We start from the raw sequence: 14,869 nt of genomic DNA on the forward strand, positions 1-14,869 counted from the left end.
GAAAAGAATAGCCTACATCTGTACAGCAAGCATCTCAAATCACCGTGGCATGCATATTCCCGGAATGATGCAAAAAAGGTGCCCGGAAACAAATCAATGATTGCGTTTACCATATATCTAACTGAGAGATCGATTGCGCAAATAACTTGTCACGATGTACTGACGCTTAACACTAGTTGACCAGCGTCCATGAAACAATACATTGATCGCCTAGAATTTTCTAAGAACATAATTTCATCAATGACTTGTTAGCATAGTGAGGTAAAGTGTCGTTCTTTTACCATAGGAAACAATAGGTCTCACGTTCAATTCATACATTAGATGGAAGTTTTCAATGGAAAACTACTGCTTACAAGCTAAAAGTGTTGCTGGCTCAGTTGGTATCTAAAAGCACCAGATGTGAGGGCTGTCACACACGTATTGTATTGTTTCTTCGACAAAATGAATGATTACGCAATACCAGATAACACATCATTCTTGAAATTCTCGGAAACATGCCAAAAAATTCTCTGAAGTCAGTATATGGGCCTGCCCTTATTCGTTGTGTTGTTTCACCGAAAGCATGAATGATTACGCAATACCAGATAACGCATCATTCTTGAAATTTGCGAAATTCTTGGAAACCAGTTTGCACGTTTTTGGAAAGATGAAAATATGAATGATTACGCAATAACAGATAACACATCATTCTTGAAATTCTCGAAATTTTTGGAAACCGGTTTCGGGACATGGACCCGCTCGGAGTGCTTAATAGCATACTACTGAAATATAACAAATATGAAGAAAACATAATACTTTAATAACAAAATTATGGAAATTACATAAGAGAATTATGGAAAACAGGCCTCATAGAGCGCATAGACGTCAGTAAGAATCTCTTTGAAGGGATCTCTGCCTTCTGTTGTCACTGCCGCCTGCCACATGTACTCCGCTAGATATAGTTTCAAATAATGGCAGACTCTACCTCGGCACCGCCAAAATATTAAACAGGCTTTCAAGTATTTTTCTATTTCTCGTTGTTAGTTAGTTTTAGGACTTGGTACCGAAGAAACGCTGAGCTATGAGGTTAATATAATGCGTAACTATAAAAAAGTACTAGAAATAAACGAGACGCGAGCTAATACTTCAAAAAAAGAGATTTTAATTTTTTTTTTTAAAGGAGTCTCTCTTTTCCAGTTGATGATTTTGTGACAAATTGATGAGCTATCTGAAAATTTTCGTTCCATAGCATTTTCACTCTTTTGGGACAAAAATAGAGCCTCTGTCCCAAAAAGTTGATAGCCGATAGCTGAAAGTTGATGTGTTTGTATCCATGTTTATTAAATTTCTACGAGTCGCGCAATCATTTAGGGGAGGGAGGGTTCAAACTCCTATACAATTTTCCAGAGTAAGGTCTTGCATACACTACTGCCTAAGATTTCTTTTCTTGCACACCTTTTTTTCTCTATTTTTTGTCGTTTTTATTTTCCACGTTAACCTTTTTTTTGCTGAAAAGTTATTTGTAATTCTCACTACACCCAACATTTACGTGTTTTGTAGCCTCTTGGGGCTGTTGAGGTGGATACTTGGTATAATTTGTGCTACGTATTAAAATACACTCATTAATAAACACATATTTCAGTCCAGTTATTCATCTTTCCATTTAGCTTCCAGCATGAAGGCACAAATCTTTCCTTTCTTCGCTACTGTGAAACCAAAAAAGTGACTGAAGCCTTACGGTTACGGTAGAAAATTTTACAGTGTTTTGAAGAGCTTTTAGTATTTCAAGGGATATTAAAGATTAGCTACTGGTCATGCAACTGTTATTAATAGTTCTAATTTTTTGTTTTTCGAATTTACAAAATACCAATGTAAGTTGTTCAAGTTGTATTTTTGAAGGCAGTACTCTCGCCTAAAGAAATTAATTCATTAATTAATTATTAGGCAAGTTATTTAAGGGGAACATTTAAGGGACATTAACGGGGAATTAAAGGGGAACAAATAAGGTAAGTTATTTTCATTGCAATCATGGTTGCAGCTATGCTAAAAATTGAACTAAACTCTTTGATAGCCTAAATTAGAAAAACAAGGAGCCGTCTGACGTTAAAGGAGCCGTCTAGGTAAACATATTTCCCAGGCACACCATCTCCAAAATTGTATCTTTTCATTCACATTCAACTAAAAAATACAATTAATTAAGAAAAGAAATATCCGGGAATTTCGGATAAGAGGCTAAGATCCTTCAAAAATACCGTCAAATACAATAAAAAAATTTTAACACGGGTAGTGTTACTTCTATCTTCTCTTTTCTTTTTTTCCCCAGGGAGGATTGTATTAATTCTAGGGTCGTTGTGTATCATGGGTGGGTGCATTTAAACAAAAACTTAAAGGTGTAATGGCTTTTTAATGCGCAATGAAGTGCCACATTAAGCAACACAATAACTATTTTAGCTGAGTAGGATAGCGTGGCTCAGTTAATGGTCTCCAGCCCAACGGGAATGCAGAGAATCGTATTGAACGTCGTCATTGCGTAGCAAAGAAGGGGAGAGGGGCTATTAAACGGATATTAAAATATGTGGCGCCCTTCTTAAAGCACGACAAAGTACCATTTTATGCCATGCAACAATAATTTTGACTAAATAAGACTGCACTACAGTAAACTGTCTCAATCTGCAGTCTGAGTTTCAGCCTGCGGTTTTGTCTTATGAAGTTTTTATCTAGGCCTTCCATCGCTTTAAAGCGTACTGAATTTAAATCGAGCTCAGAAACTGTTGTGGTTTTCATATATTGTTGAGTTTCAAATTTTTAAGTACCAGCATATGTATGAAAGATACAAGTTTTGTGACGGTACTAGATTATAGATTGAAGTTCCCCAGGCCAGAAGTGGCCTGGGGAAAAATAGTACATGGACAATATTTCAGTCTTTACTTGGGTTACGCTACTGCACTATCTACGGAAACCCATAAGAACACTCCAAAACAATCCAGAAAGATTTTTTTATTTTCTGCTACCTGTTTGTATTCTCAATATTCTGGGGTAAAATATATTTTTAGAAGCTTGTCAATCAGTTTCAGTTCTATAAATGACTGAATATGCAAGCCATTTTCGTCCAAGTTTAAGGCTAGTATGCATTGATTCCCAAATTTACACAATCTTAGCTAAAGTCCAAAGGTCAAATCTTTTTTCTTAAATTAGTACATTAGGGGATTTTAATGTTGCTCCTTACTTTCAATTGAAAAAACTTTTTATTTTTATTTAATCATAATTAAGAGTGAGTTCACTGCACGCAAGAGACCGCTAATGGCTAGTGTCATTTGCGCTTGACCGAAAAAAAAATATATATTTTTAGAATTTTGACAAACTTCAAACTGCTTAGACTGCTAACGGCTAGTGTCATTTGTGCTTGACCGGAAGCGAAATATATTTTTAGAAGTTTGTCAATCAGTTTCAGTTATACGAGTGACTAAATATGCAAGCCATTCCCGTGCAAGTTTAAGAAGCCTAGTATGTGTTGATTCCTAAAATTACACAATCTTAGCAAAAGTCCAAAGGTCGAAACTGCTTTCTTAAATTAGCAGATTTGAATGGCTTACACATGACAATACCTACGCCATGGCATGATACTGCCCACACCAAAGAGTGCCTGTCAGGAGCATTCAATGGAAGTGAAAACTTTGGTCAATATTTCGTAAAAATTTCCATATTTTATAACCAACATTTGTAAGAAAAACCTGTAAAGTTTTCAAAGCCTGTATTTATCCGTAAAATATCGCAATTTTTGATAATTTTTGCGAACTTTGCACTTTTGGTCCTTTTTTTCCAAATGTTTTTTGTGTCTATCTTCTCAAATTTTTCCCTCCAAACCGCAGTAAGGTTGCTATTAATTTCAACCAAAACCAACATTGAAATGAAAAAAAATAATAATTATTTGATATTTTGTATTTAATTCAAAATTTTATTTTAAGGCAGTCGAATACTTTGAAGTCACCCATCGAGTTATATTCACAATAACAATCAACAGGGAAATCCTGGGAGATCTAGAAATTGGTCTGTTTGGCAAAGAAGTCCCTCAAACAGTAAATAATTTTTTCACATTAGCCACCGAGGGCTTTGAAGGAAAAAGTTACACAGGCTCAAAATTTCATCGAGTGATAAAAAACTCGCTAGTTCAAGGAGGTGATGTGGTTTACGGAGATGGCCGTGGGAGTACTAGCATATTTGGCACTGTTTTCCCTGATGAGAGCTTTAAGGTAAATTTCACAATGCCAGGAATCGTTGCAATGGCGAGTAGAGGAGCCAATACAAATGGATGCCAGTTTTTCATTACTACATCTGCAGCCCCTTGGCTAGATCATAAACATGTTGCTTTTGGAAAGGTACGCCATACTTCTTTAGTTTTTTAATTTCTGAATGTTTTTCTTTGCTAATGAATTTTCGATACTTGTGCATTACATCCTAAACACGAAAGAAGTCAAGTTTGATTAACGCTAATGACATAAAATATAATAGGATGAATATATAATAGTTTAGAAACAAATTTGGGCTACATATTTGCACATTAGGGGGGTGGGGTGGGGTTTTGGGTAAAGCATAGCGTATATTAAATACCTAGCCTGGGTACCCCCCCCCCTAAACCCAAAAAAACAACAGTTTAAATATCGTAAACGCATTTAGAAATCACGCTTTGCAGTCCATTTACCCATTGCAAATACCCGTTTGATTGGTTTTCTGTAGTATTTCCGGTACTCTTGCATTATGCGGGCCTTTCTAAAAAGTCAATTTTGGTTTATGCTGGTGAAATAAAATAAAATAGGATGAATATATAATAGTTGAGAAACTAATTTGGGCTATATATTTACACATTAGGGGGATGGGGGGGTAAAGCATAGCATATATTACATACGTAACCTAACCTAGGTAGCTCCCCTCTTATACCACAAAAAAAACACATTTTAATATCGTATACGCAATGAAAAGCACGCTATCTTTGCCTAGTCCATAGCGGTAAAGATGTGAAAAACGGGTTTTATCATTGCCTACTCTATAGTAGTTAACCCGAGAGGCCCACATTATGCAAGAGTACTGTATTTCCTTGTACTGTCTATAGCGCTGTGTAGGATATAATGCACAAGTACCGAATTTTCTTTATTGTTTACCCCACAGTCTATTAGCTTGTTATTTTTTTATTTTTAGTGGTCATTTGCCATTAAAAATATATGTTCGAAAAATATATATATTTTGCCACATATATGGCATAAATTTTGCCTCAAAATTTATGTTGGAAAGCCAAAGAAAATACGAGCCAGAGTTTGATGAATTTGAAATCTGTAAACCAAACACCACATAGAACCGAAAAAAAATAACAAACAGGTAAAATCCAAAGTTAAAAAAATTTTAAAGCCTAGTGAGTCACTCACCAATATCTACGATTAGCAAAATTCAACGCTGCTCACCTGGAATAAATGTTTAGTTACACATAAACACAAAACTAGAAATAGACATAAAAATATTTACAGACTACGAGGCGATTAGGGTCAGGTCGAGGCAGATTAACTGGGAGTTGACCATCCAGGGTGGAATCAACGAGTAGTGGGAGAAATTCTGGGCTCTACTCATGGAAACTTGGCAGCAGAACACAAAAGAAAGTTTTACCCCCATACCTGAGACCTTACCATTCATGACAGCTAGCATAAGAGGACAAAGAAACTTAAAAAGATGGCATTTGATAAAAAAGGATAAGCCAGGCAATTATGAAAAATATGTCAAAGGCCAAAATAAATTAAGGAATCTCACCAAACAACTGTACCGTAATTTTTAGAGAAGACTCGTCAACCAGAGTGAGTTGAACCCTAAGAAATTCTGCAGTTTAACAACAAGTGGCGGGAAAGAAGTCAATGGCACCCAAAATATAGCTGATCTTCTAAATGAGCTGATCTTCAACAATGAGGTAAAACATGACAGATATTGTTTAAATTTAATTTAAATTAAATTTAATTACGGCTTCTTTTCCAATAGCTCCTTTGGATCTGAATGAGTTGGGAGCGTTTGATTTTGGGAGTTGGGAGTTTGATTTTGTGAATATGAGAATTGTACAAAATTTACCTAAATGATGAATAAACTATCAGCTTCTCGTTTGAGAAAACCAAAATACGAGTCGATTATTCTTATGTCACCCATGTCTCTTTTAAACCTAGAACTAAATTTTGGTATTTATAAATCTCAAAAGCCTCTTTAAAGTGCTAGGCCGTACTTTTATAATATGAAATTAAACTTAATGGTAAAATAAACACTATTAGTATAAGCCAGCAATATTTGTGATTTATTCCAAAGGTTTTATGGATTTGCAGGACTTTTTATTTTCATTTTACCTCTCTTTCTGTGAGATTTCGAACTGCGTTTTGATATCGAAACTACGTGTTTTGATACTCGAACCGCGTTCAATAGAGCCTAATGATTCTACTTATTCAATACGCTATTGCTATTAAATGTTGTAAAACTTGTAAAAACTTTCGCTGAGCGATGATTTGAAATTACGCCTAACTGCGTTATTGTCCCATTTGTCGCTAAGAAACAGATGTAAGCCCGACTAAATAAAAGTAATGTATATGTATCCCATGTATATTCTTGTGACTTTAGCTATAAGTGTTTTCCCACAGGTATCTAGATTCTTGAAGTGGATTTAAAAATGTCAAATGGAACAGAAAAATTCATTAATTTTTAGTCATCAGCCCTAAATTTAAAATACTCCCCCAGAGGACAACTGCCAAAGCTAAAACCTGAATCCTTGTAATTAAGATCTATATTTTTCTGAAATATCGGATAAGGAAAGTTTTTTGTCCTATCTTCAGGTGAAACATTTTTTTTTCCAAGCCTATCTGTGTACAAAGGAACCTTTGACCAAATAGCTGGTGGACTAACGTTTCAAGCTTTCAAAGAAAATTTCCAGTATTTTTTCAGGCGAGAAATTTGGAAACAAAAACATTTCTATTCTTATCTCTTCCCCAAGCATAATGATTATTATGCTTTGGGTTCGAAGCTTCAACTGAATCCTCGTTGTCTTTCCTGAGATATTATGCATTAAAAATTCCACTAGGGTCAATACTTAAAAACTTTTTGGGAGGATTGGATTTTTTAATTTCTTTTTACCTCCCACATCTCCTCACTCTATTCACAAAATATGTAGACCTCTTGCCTCTTCCCACGCCAAAATGCCGAAAGTTTCTGCCCAATCTCCAACTGCTGTTCCTGACATATCCAAGTTTTGATAACCTAGATATTCAACTTTCTTCTGTCCTTCCCTCCAAGTCAAAATTTGAGGTCTATTTGACCCCCATCACGTCCTAAGAATGTTAATTAAATCTCCAAAGCTGCTTATGAGGTAATGCAAATACGGTATTTTGATAGCCTTGCCGCATATCATTTCCTTGGTTCTGTATCTATACTTCACTTGGATTGATTCTAGTCTAACACATGTTCGTAGTGCCAAAAATTTCAGTGATATTGCAGACCGAATCTCTAGATGCCTTTGCTCTCTCTTCCCCCCAAATCAAAACTCGAAGTTCACTTGCCCCTCCTCTCTAAAATTGCATTGAGGTTTCAGCTTTAACTCAAAGGTCATTTCTAGGACACTATAGCTACACTGTTGTTTTTACCCTGAAGCACAAAGTTTCCCATTTAGTTTTCCCTAGTGAATAACCTTCTGTAGACAGTGTGTATACCCCTCTTCCCCTCAAACACACAATGCTTGAAACCTTAACTTTCTTCCTCTAAGCTGCTGAGTTTAGTGTTTTTTAGTGAGATAGTGAGTTTAGTGAGTTTAGTGAGATAGTGTATAGTGAGTTTAGTGAGTTTAGTGAGATAGTGTTTTTTGGTTTGCTTTATAATTTCATAATAAGGGAATTCTTGTCCCTACTGGACTCATAGCACTAAAACTTTGATGCATATTCGAGGCATAATATGTTAGGATCTTATCTGTTCGTTAGCGATGTTAGAATTCAAAGTTTAAATCAACCCCCCTTGTCCCATATAATCCTAATAAACTCGAAATACAGCATATTTATCCCCTTCTCCAAAACAATATTTGAAGTTCCACTGTCCTTCCCCTTTTCTTTCTCCTATGCTATCTGTGATAATTTTGAATTCATCTCCTGAGTAATTGTGAGACCTCGTCTAAAGTTAATCTTTCATGAGAATTGGGTGGAGAAATTTTGTTGGGTCGTTATCAGGCCTGTTTTGGTGGACATTATTTTCTTTTTTTGTTTTATTTCTCTAACAGGTCCCCCAGGCCTACTTAAACTCATGTCTGAGTTTCAGAACCCACTCGATTTCCGACAAATTTTTGTAATCCTTTAGAATAATAATACTATTCTTGAAAGTTTCGCACCCTTTGCATACCTTACTTGAAATGATACCATTTGATTATAAGGCCAAAGTTTATATTATTGGCGATTTGTATGATTTATAAATCTTACCACATCGGTTTTGGGCGTCATGTCAATCGCATAGGCATATTTATGGGATCTTTTGACTATTACATCAAAATGGCTATCAAAATTTTTTATCAGATATCTTGGTGGGATAAATGAGGGTTTGGTATAAAGGAAAAACAAAGGAGGGGGCTTATTGTCACCCAGTCATTTCTCATAAAATTATCACTAGAAATTTAAGTTTCCAACGGAAAAAGTTGGAACCCCAAAATCTAAAACTCCCTTTCAGGGAAAACTTACATTTACTAGGTTAACTAGGTGGCACCTTACTTGGACTGCACTGCTATTCTGCTTACGATCAAATGAACTCATTTCGCCACAGCTTCGTTCAAAGTGACTGCTTAATCTTTCTAAATTATAATATCCTTGTTGAGTATGTTTGATTTTTGTTATGTTTTTAATGTTGTATCCTGGTTCCTTAGTTACTTAATAAAATCAGATTTAATGGCGGTTCAGGCTAGAAATTCTAGGTACCAATCAAGGTTATAGTAAGTATTTCATGGGTATGTATTTTTGTGGTTTAAAAGCAGCAGTCAAGTTAACTCTATATTCCTTGAAAGAAAAATTTCTCCTTTTTTTCAACTCAATTTATGCAGCAACTTTATTTTATTCCTGTTTTTGCAACAAGAAAGGCTATTAAGAATTTCTCAGAGCAGTGTTTTTGGCCAAGATTCCTAATTACATACCAATTATACATTATTATATAATTATAGAAACTAAAAAGAGGCTTCTCTTTTTAGTTTCTGACAGAATTGAAGTTAAAATAAAAATTTAACTTTCATGTTTAGACCCTGCGGTAGTAGAATAGATTGGTGCTCTTTCTGTCAATATGGGCCACAGAGATCTATCACCACTGCAGTAAGGGTCATAAACAGACTTGTTACTTATCCCTGTAAAAAAAATATGCAGCAACAAAAACGTCCAGCCGACGCTTTGCGTGCCAGCAATGGCATTGGAGGATCATTTTGCTGTTTTTGTCAGATTTTGAAAAAGACTCAACTGATTGTAAATTAGATAATTAAAGTATCATCGATCAAGTATTAACTATTTGGTGGTTTAAAAATGTAAAAATTGCAACGAAAACTATGTAAAGGCTGCCAGCTTGGTAGCAACCCTATTATTTCCTTCTATAAATATATGGAATTTCAATACCTTATTTTACTTAGGTACTAGATGGTTTTTCGGTCCTTGATAAACTGGCATCGCTGGATACAAACTACAAAGAGGTCCCCCTAAAGAATGCAATTATTCAGAAGTCAGATGGTGAAAAATTGATAGACACTTTCGAAGTTGCCTCGGATCCCAATAAGTATGGATTTGTTCTCGATCTTAAATGATTACTTGCCCTTTTTATCTGAGTATATTCAGATAGAAGCAATACTACTTTTTTTAATACCCTTTCTTTTTATTTATTTCATTATATATTTTTAAATATCCATCATAAAAATGAGGAAGAAAACATAATTTATTGGTGGTGGGTAACTAGAGTATATGTGGCATGTATATATATATATATTATCAAAACGTGGACAAAATCATGAAAATGAGCATAGAATTAATATTCTAAAAATTTCTCTCATTTTGTTCTAACATATCTCCTTCTAAAGACCCACTATTTTCTAGGCTTACCGAAGCCTATGTTGGCTGAAATGTTTGTTAATTTGCTTAAGTACATAATTTAGGAAGATTCTAAGGATTGGCATTTTACTATCTTAGTAAGTATTTGAGTAAGGAGAGTAAACTTTTAAGATTCCAAAGATTAAATTATGTCCTGGGAAGGTATTTCTGGTCTCTAATCTGCACTCTTTCTATGTTTCAACACGTTAAAATTATATAGAAACAGTTCCAAGTATCTGCCTTAACTATAAAATAAAAGCTCCTTAACTTTAGTTTGAGTAGTCTATAGTTTTCTTTGACTCTAGGTCTATAAGTTACAATTATATGGATTTGATAAAGATTTTGAGCCACATCAAGATGTTTTTTTTTCTCAAATTAAAAGCGAATTTTCTGAATTCCTGAAAACCTCATAAATTCAGATTTAGCAAAGGTATGAGTCTCAATATAATTGTCAAAATCCTTCAAAATTCTGCACTCTTTTCTCTGGTCAAACCCCTTGACAAAAATTGTGAGTCTTTCCTTAAATTCGACGTCGGGCGTGAACTACAGAAGAAGGAATGGAAATGGGAAGATGTTAGTTTGAATAGTCTATATCAACACTAATTTGTCTACTAGTGTCAAACCAATTCCTTCTTTTCTAGATCCATAACATATTTAAGAAATCTACTGCTCTCCGATTTCATTCTTTTTAATTATGAGATACTATTACTGAAATTATTGTTGGGACTGACTAGTCATAATTTATTGTTAAAAATCAAATATAGTTTTTTAATGGATTTTAATTTCATAGTTCGTCTTAAGAGTTGATCTCTACTCATCAAAGATTCAACATAACTGCTTTCTTGCATCCAAGAGTGATGCAGCTCGAAAAACGAAGTTGAATGGTCTAAGACGGTGTAATAAGAACATATATCAGTAAAGACTGTTGTACCATTATTAAACTTGATAGGAGGTACTCGCTTGGGTGTGAAAGAGGTTTAGAACTAATACAAACTCTGTGTTGGAGAGGGGCTATTAAATAAGCTGTAGACTTGACCGATCTTGTGCCAAAGACCAAAGAGTGGTTTGAAGACTCGTCGCCTCTTTCTCCAAGGATCAATTAAGTGTGCTGCGTTGTCTTCCACTCCTTCAGTACCAGGTGGGGTCCAACACCATAAATCGTATCAGTGGCGTTCTTCGCTTATGCGGGTCATATGATCCCAGTATTTCTATCTTCTCATTCTGATCTCGTCGGCCACCAGTGATTGTTCGGTATCAGCCCTTATCTGGGCATTCGTTATTCTATTGGTCCAATGCACCGCAAGGATTCTATGCAGGCAATTATTCCCGAAGCCAAGTAGTCTTTTCTCAGGTTAGGTCTTTTCTAGGCTCCGGGACTCGCATCGATATAGAAGTACAGAGAGTACATTACTCCTAAACAGTCACAACTTCAACTTCTGAGAGTAGTTTCTGCATCTCCAAATATTCTTCAGCTGAGAAAATGCTCCATCTGCATGTGCTGTGCGTAGCAGGACTTCTCTATCACAATACCCATCTTGGGTACTTCTACTACCGAGGTACTTAAATTCTCTGACCTCTTCTATATCAGTGCCTTCGTATCGAATACCAGCTGAAATGGTTGTCACAACTCCGTTTGACATACTTTTTGTTTTATCAACATTATCTTCAGGCCCATAGGCAAAGCTTTTGCTGTTAGCTCATACAGGTTATGTTGAATATCCTCTTCGCAGTGAGCCACAAGAGCGATCTCATCAGCAAAATCGCAGTCGTGTATTTGACGCTTGGGGCTTAGTGTAATGCCTCTTCTAAAGTGACAAGCTCAAAGCAGAAAATCTATAAGTATTGCGATTAATATTGGAGATAGTAAACATCCTTGAAGCACACCAGACCCAAAAGGGAGCCACTCCGACAGCCCATTCTCCGTCTTGACTGCACAAACCTGTGCAGCACACAGGGCTTTAATCATATTCAAAAATTTTTGGAGGCATTTCATACGCTTGGAGAATTTTCCACATTGCCTCTCGCTGCACAGGGTCAAATGCTTTCAAGAAGTTCGTTAATTCAACGTTCGTTAATTTCAAGAAGTTCGTCATTTGTTTGATTCATCCAGTAGAAGACGTAAGCTAAGTCACACCAAGAACGATTTGGGCGGAAACCATGTTGCTCATCACTTAAAATTAAGTTCACTTGAGTCTGAATTCTACTAAGTATAATCTGACATAGAACTTTACTTCCAATTGTCTGGAGTGTGATATCTCCCCAGTTATCGCATGATATCTTTTCACTTTTCTTGAAGAATTTCACGATAATGCCTTTATTCCAGTCAAGAGGGACAGCCTCGTCGTCCCACATCTTACCAAGCAGCATAATAGTGGGCCAGTTAGAGTTTTTTTCCCATATTTCAACAGCTCTGGAGGGACTCCAAAACATCCAGCTGCTTTCCCATTTTTCATCAACTTCAGGGCTATTATAACTTCTTGACAGAGGATGGGGTCCAAATAGATATCCAAATTAATTGAGACATATCAGGGACCAACAGTGGCTCATGGGGTGTCGGCTAGTTTAGAACGTCTGAGAAATATTCACTACAACGGTTCTGGACATCTACCTGATTGGTAAGCAGCTGACCACTCTTATCCTCTATGGGGCAAGGGGTTGTTTGCGCGCCAGAAAGCTTCTTAGTTAGCATATAGGTGATTTTACTATCAACCCGACTGGCTGCTCTTTCTGCCACAGCTGCTATGTTCTCACCACATGTTCTCTTGTCCTTCCTGGACGACATTTTCACTTGTTTATGGGCACATTTATACTGCTTTTTTTAAACTATCACAGTGTTGCCTATCGCTAGGCAGACTAGATGAATGAATAGGTGAGGATTTATTAACAAGAGCTTTCAGATTTGTTCTTTCCTGAATCAGCTGCCAAGTTCTTCACTAATCCACTGTTATTTCTTTCTTTTCTTATATCCAAGAACTTCCTCTGCAACACCTTTTAGGCACTCCGATAGTGATTTGCAAAGACAAGCTGAACTTGTTTCATCCGAGTCATCGAGGCTCAAAGCTGCGAACCTATTTTCTAGCGCAAGATTATATTTTTGACGAATAGTCTTATCACGGAACTTCTGTATATCAAATTTCATAAATGTAACTGACACTTTCTTCGCAACCTTCAACTCGATTTTGCTTCTCTTCGCCATTTCCATCATCTTGATTTCACCATCTTCATACAGACAAAACTGCAAGCCCATTAAAATTTTATGGAGACCAATGAGAAAGTTGTAGGAGGAACATTATGTTCACTAGCTCAAATCCTGGCAGCATTCATGTTTAAAAGGAATTCACCTTTGAAAATATTTGTTTATTTAGTTCAGATGTTTTGCTTGCTTTTATGGCAAAGACAATATATATTGAATCCCACTCTGTTCGAAAGAGATTTTTTGAAGACGTTCTCTTGTACAAAAGAAGATTCCAGTTGATATTCGTAAATTTTATTAGAGATTTTGGATTTTACATCTGTTAAGAATATTTTCCTTTTTCCGTGCACTCACAAAACTAGTAATCTTTCAAAACAATATGTAGACTGTATAAAAACTTATTCAGACCGAATTAAAGCCAGTAGGCGTATAGGTCAGTCAATAATGGCAGTCGTATCAGTTTTATTTAAAAGACACCAGACAATTTTATTGAGAATAGACTATTACGAATCAAGTTCATTCCTAAGGTTTCTAGTTGGAGAGCAATTATATGTTACTTGTTATCATTTAATAGAATTCATAGAAACTATTCTTAGGCACTTTGTTAACCTTTAAACGATTTTATAATAATACAAGAACTGCTAATAATTGCTTTTGATTCCATCTCTTTTTCAGTTTATGGGACATATTAAAAGCAGTTAGTATACCTGTTATTATGTCAGGAACCGTTGTGGGCATCCTTCAATGGCTATCTTCACAACTCAAGTATTGACCAACGTGGAAGTTTTTTTAATAGCTAACTAGTCTATCGTGAACATATTCGATGTGCTGTGAATGTAAAGTTTCAAATAAATGTTTGTACTTACAGACCTCTATAAAAAATAAAAGTAAATTCTGAAGTATTTTAGTTACTAGTGCTTCGTTCACTGTGTCTTAGACTCTATTCGCCTTAACAAACTATCTCAGTGAATCATTTTTTTTTTAGTAAGCATTGAACATGCTTCTCAAGATTCTTTTGAGTTATTTGTACTTTTAGTATTAAACAAAACTGCGAAATTTTCTTTTTTTTCAAGATTGGTTTACCTAGTTTATTTCTATATTTTGGCTATGAGCAGTTTGTAGATTATTTGAGTGAACTAAAAGGCATAAAACACAATTTTCATTGTGGATGTTTCGAATACCTGATGTTTGTTCATGAGCTACAGGCCAAAATTGATAAATCAAGGGTTGGACCAATGATTGCCAATTATTCCAATGGCTAAACAACTTAGCAGCTGACATGTTTTGCTATAGACATGTTACTTTATGTTTTGAAAAACAAAGTCTGGCGGCAGGAAGAAAAAAATTCTGCATAAAGATGAGTTTTAACCTTCGTGTAATGTAACAACAAAATGAAACCGAGAAGTTCTGACATCAACACCCTAACTCACTTAAGTTAAAGCTCCTGCTGGGCAATGTTAACATGTTTGTTTATTTCAAACTTTCAGATCAACTCTGGGCCGGTTAGTCTTTAACGAGGGATGGAGAGTTTTTGGTTTGGGGTTTATCTCCTGATATGAATCTTAGGCACAGTAACATAGCCGTAAGAAGAGTG

At 35.6% G+C, this 14,869-nt stretch overlaps 1 protein-coding gene across 1 annotated transcript; it reads left to right on the plus strand.

Annotated features, from left to right (window-relative positions):
- Positions 1–1,768: 1,768 nt before the first annotated feature.
- On the plus strand, positions 1,769–14,177 carry LOC148947550 (uncharacterized). Its single transcript, XM_089096146.1, has 4 exons — positions 1,769–1,850; positions 3,945–4,355; positions 9,632–9,774; positions 13,951–14,177. The coding sequence occupies exons 1-4, from the start codon at positions 1,794–1,796 to the stop codon at positions 14,045–14,047; spliced, it is 708 nt and encodes a 235-aa protein (XP_088952272.1). The 5' UTR covers positions 1,769–1,793; the 3' UTR covers positions 14,048–14,177.
- Positions 14,178–14,869: the final 692 nt, after the last annotated feature.

Source organism: Artemia sp. Qi Xiang Cuo, chromosome 10, assembly GCF_049724085.1.
Source record: "Artemia sp. Qi Xiang Cuo chromosome 10, ASM4972408v1, whole genome shotgun sequence".
In the NCBI taxonomy this organism is placed as follows: domain Eukaryota; kingdom Metazoa; phylum Arthropoda; class Branchiopoda; order Anostraca; family Artemiidae; genus Artemia; species Artemia sp. Qi Xiang Cuo.

Coding starts and splice junctions, on each gene's coding strand:
- LOC148947550 (XM_089096146.1), top strand. CDS start 1,794: ATGCAACTGTTATTAATAGTTCTAATTTTTTGTTTTTCGAATTTACAA. Junction 1,851..3,944: donor CGAATTTACAAAATACCAAT/GTAAGTTGTTCA, acceptor TTTTATTTTAAG/GCAGTCGAATACTTTGAAGT. Junction 4,356..9,631: donor AACATGTTGCTTTTGGAAAG/GTACGCCATACT, acceptor TATTTTACTTAG/GTACTAGATGGTTTTTCGGT.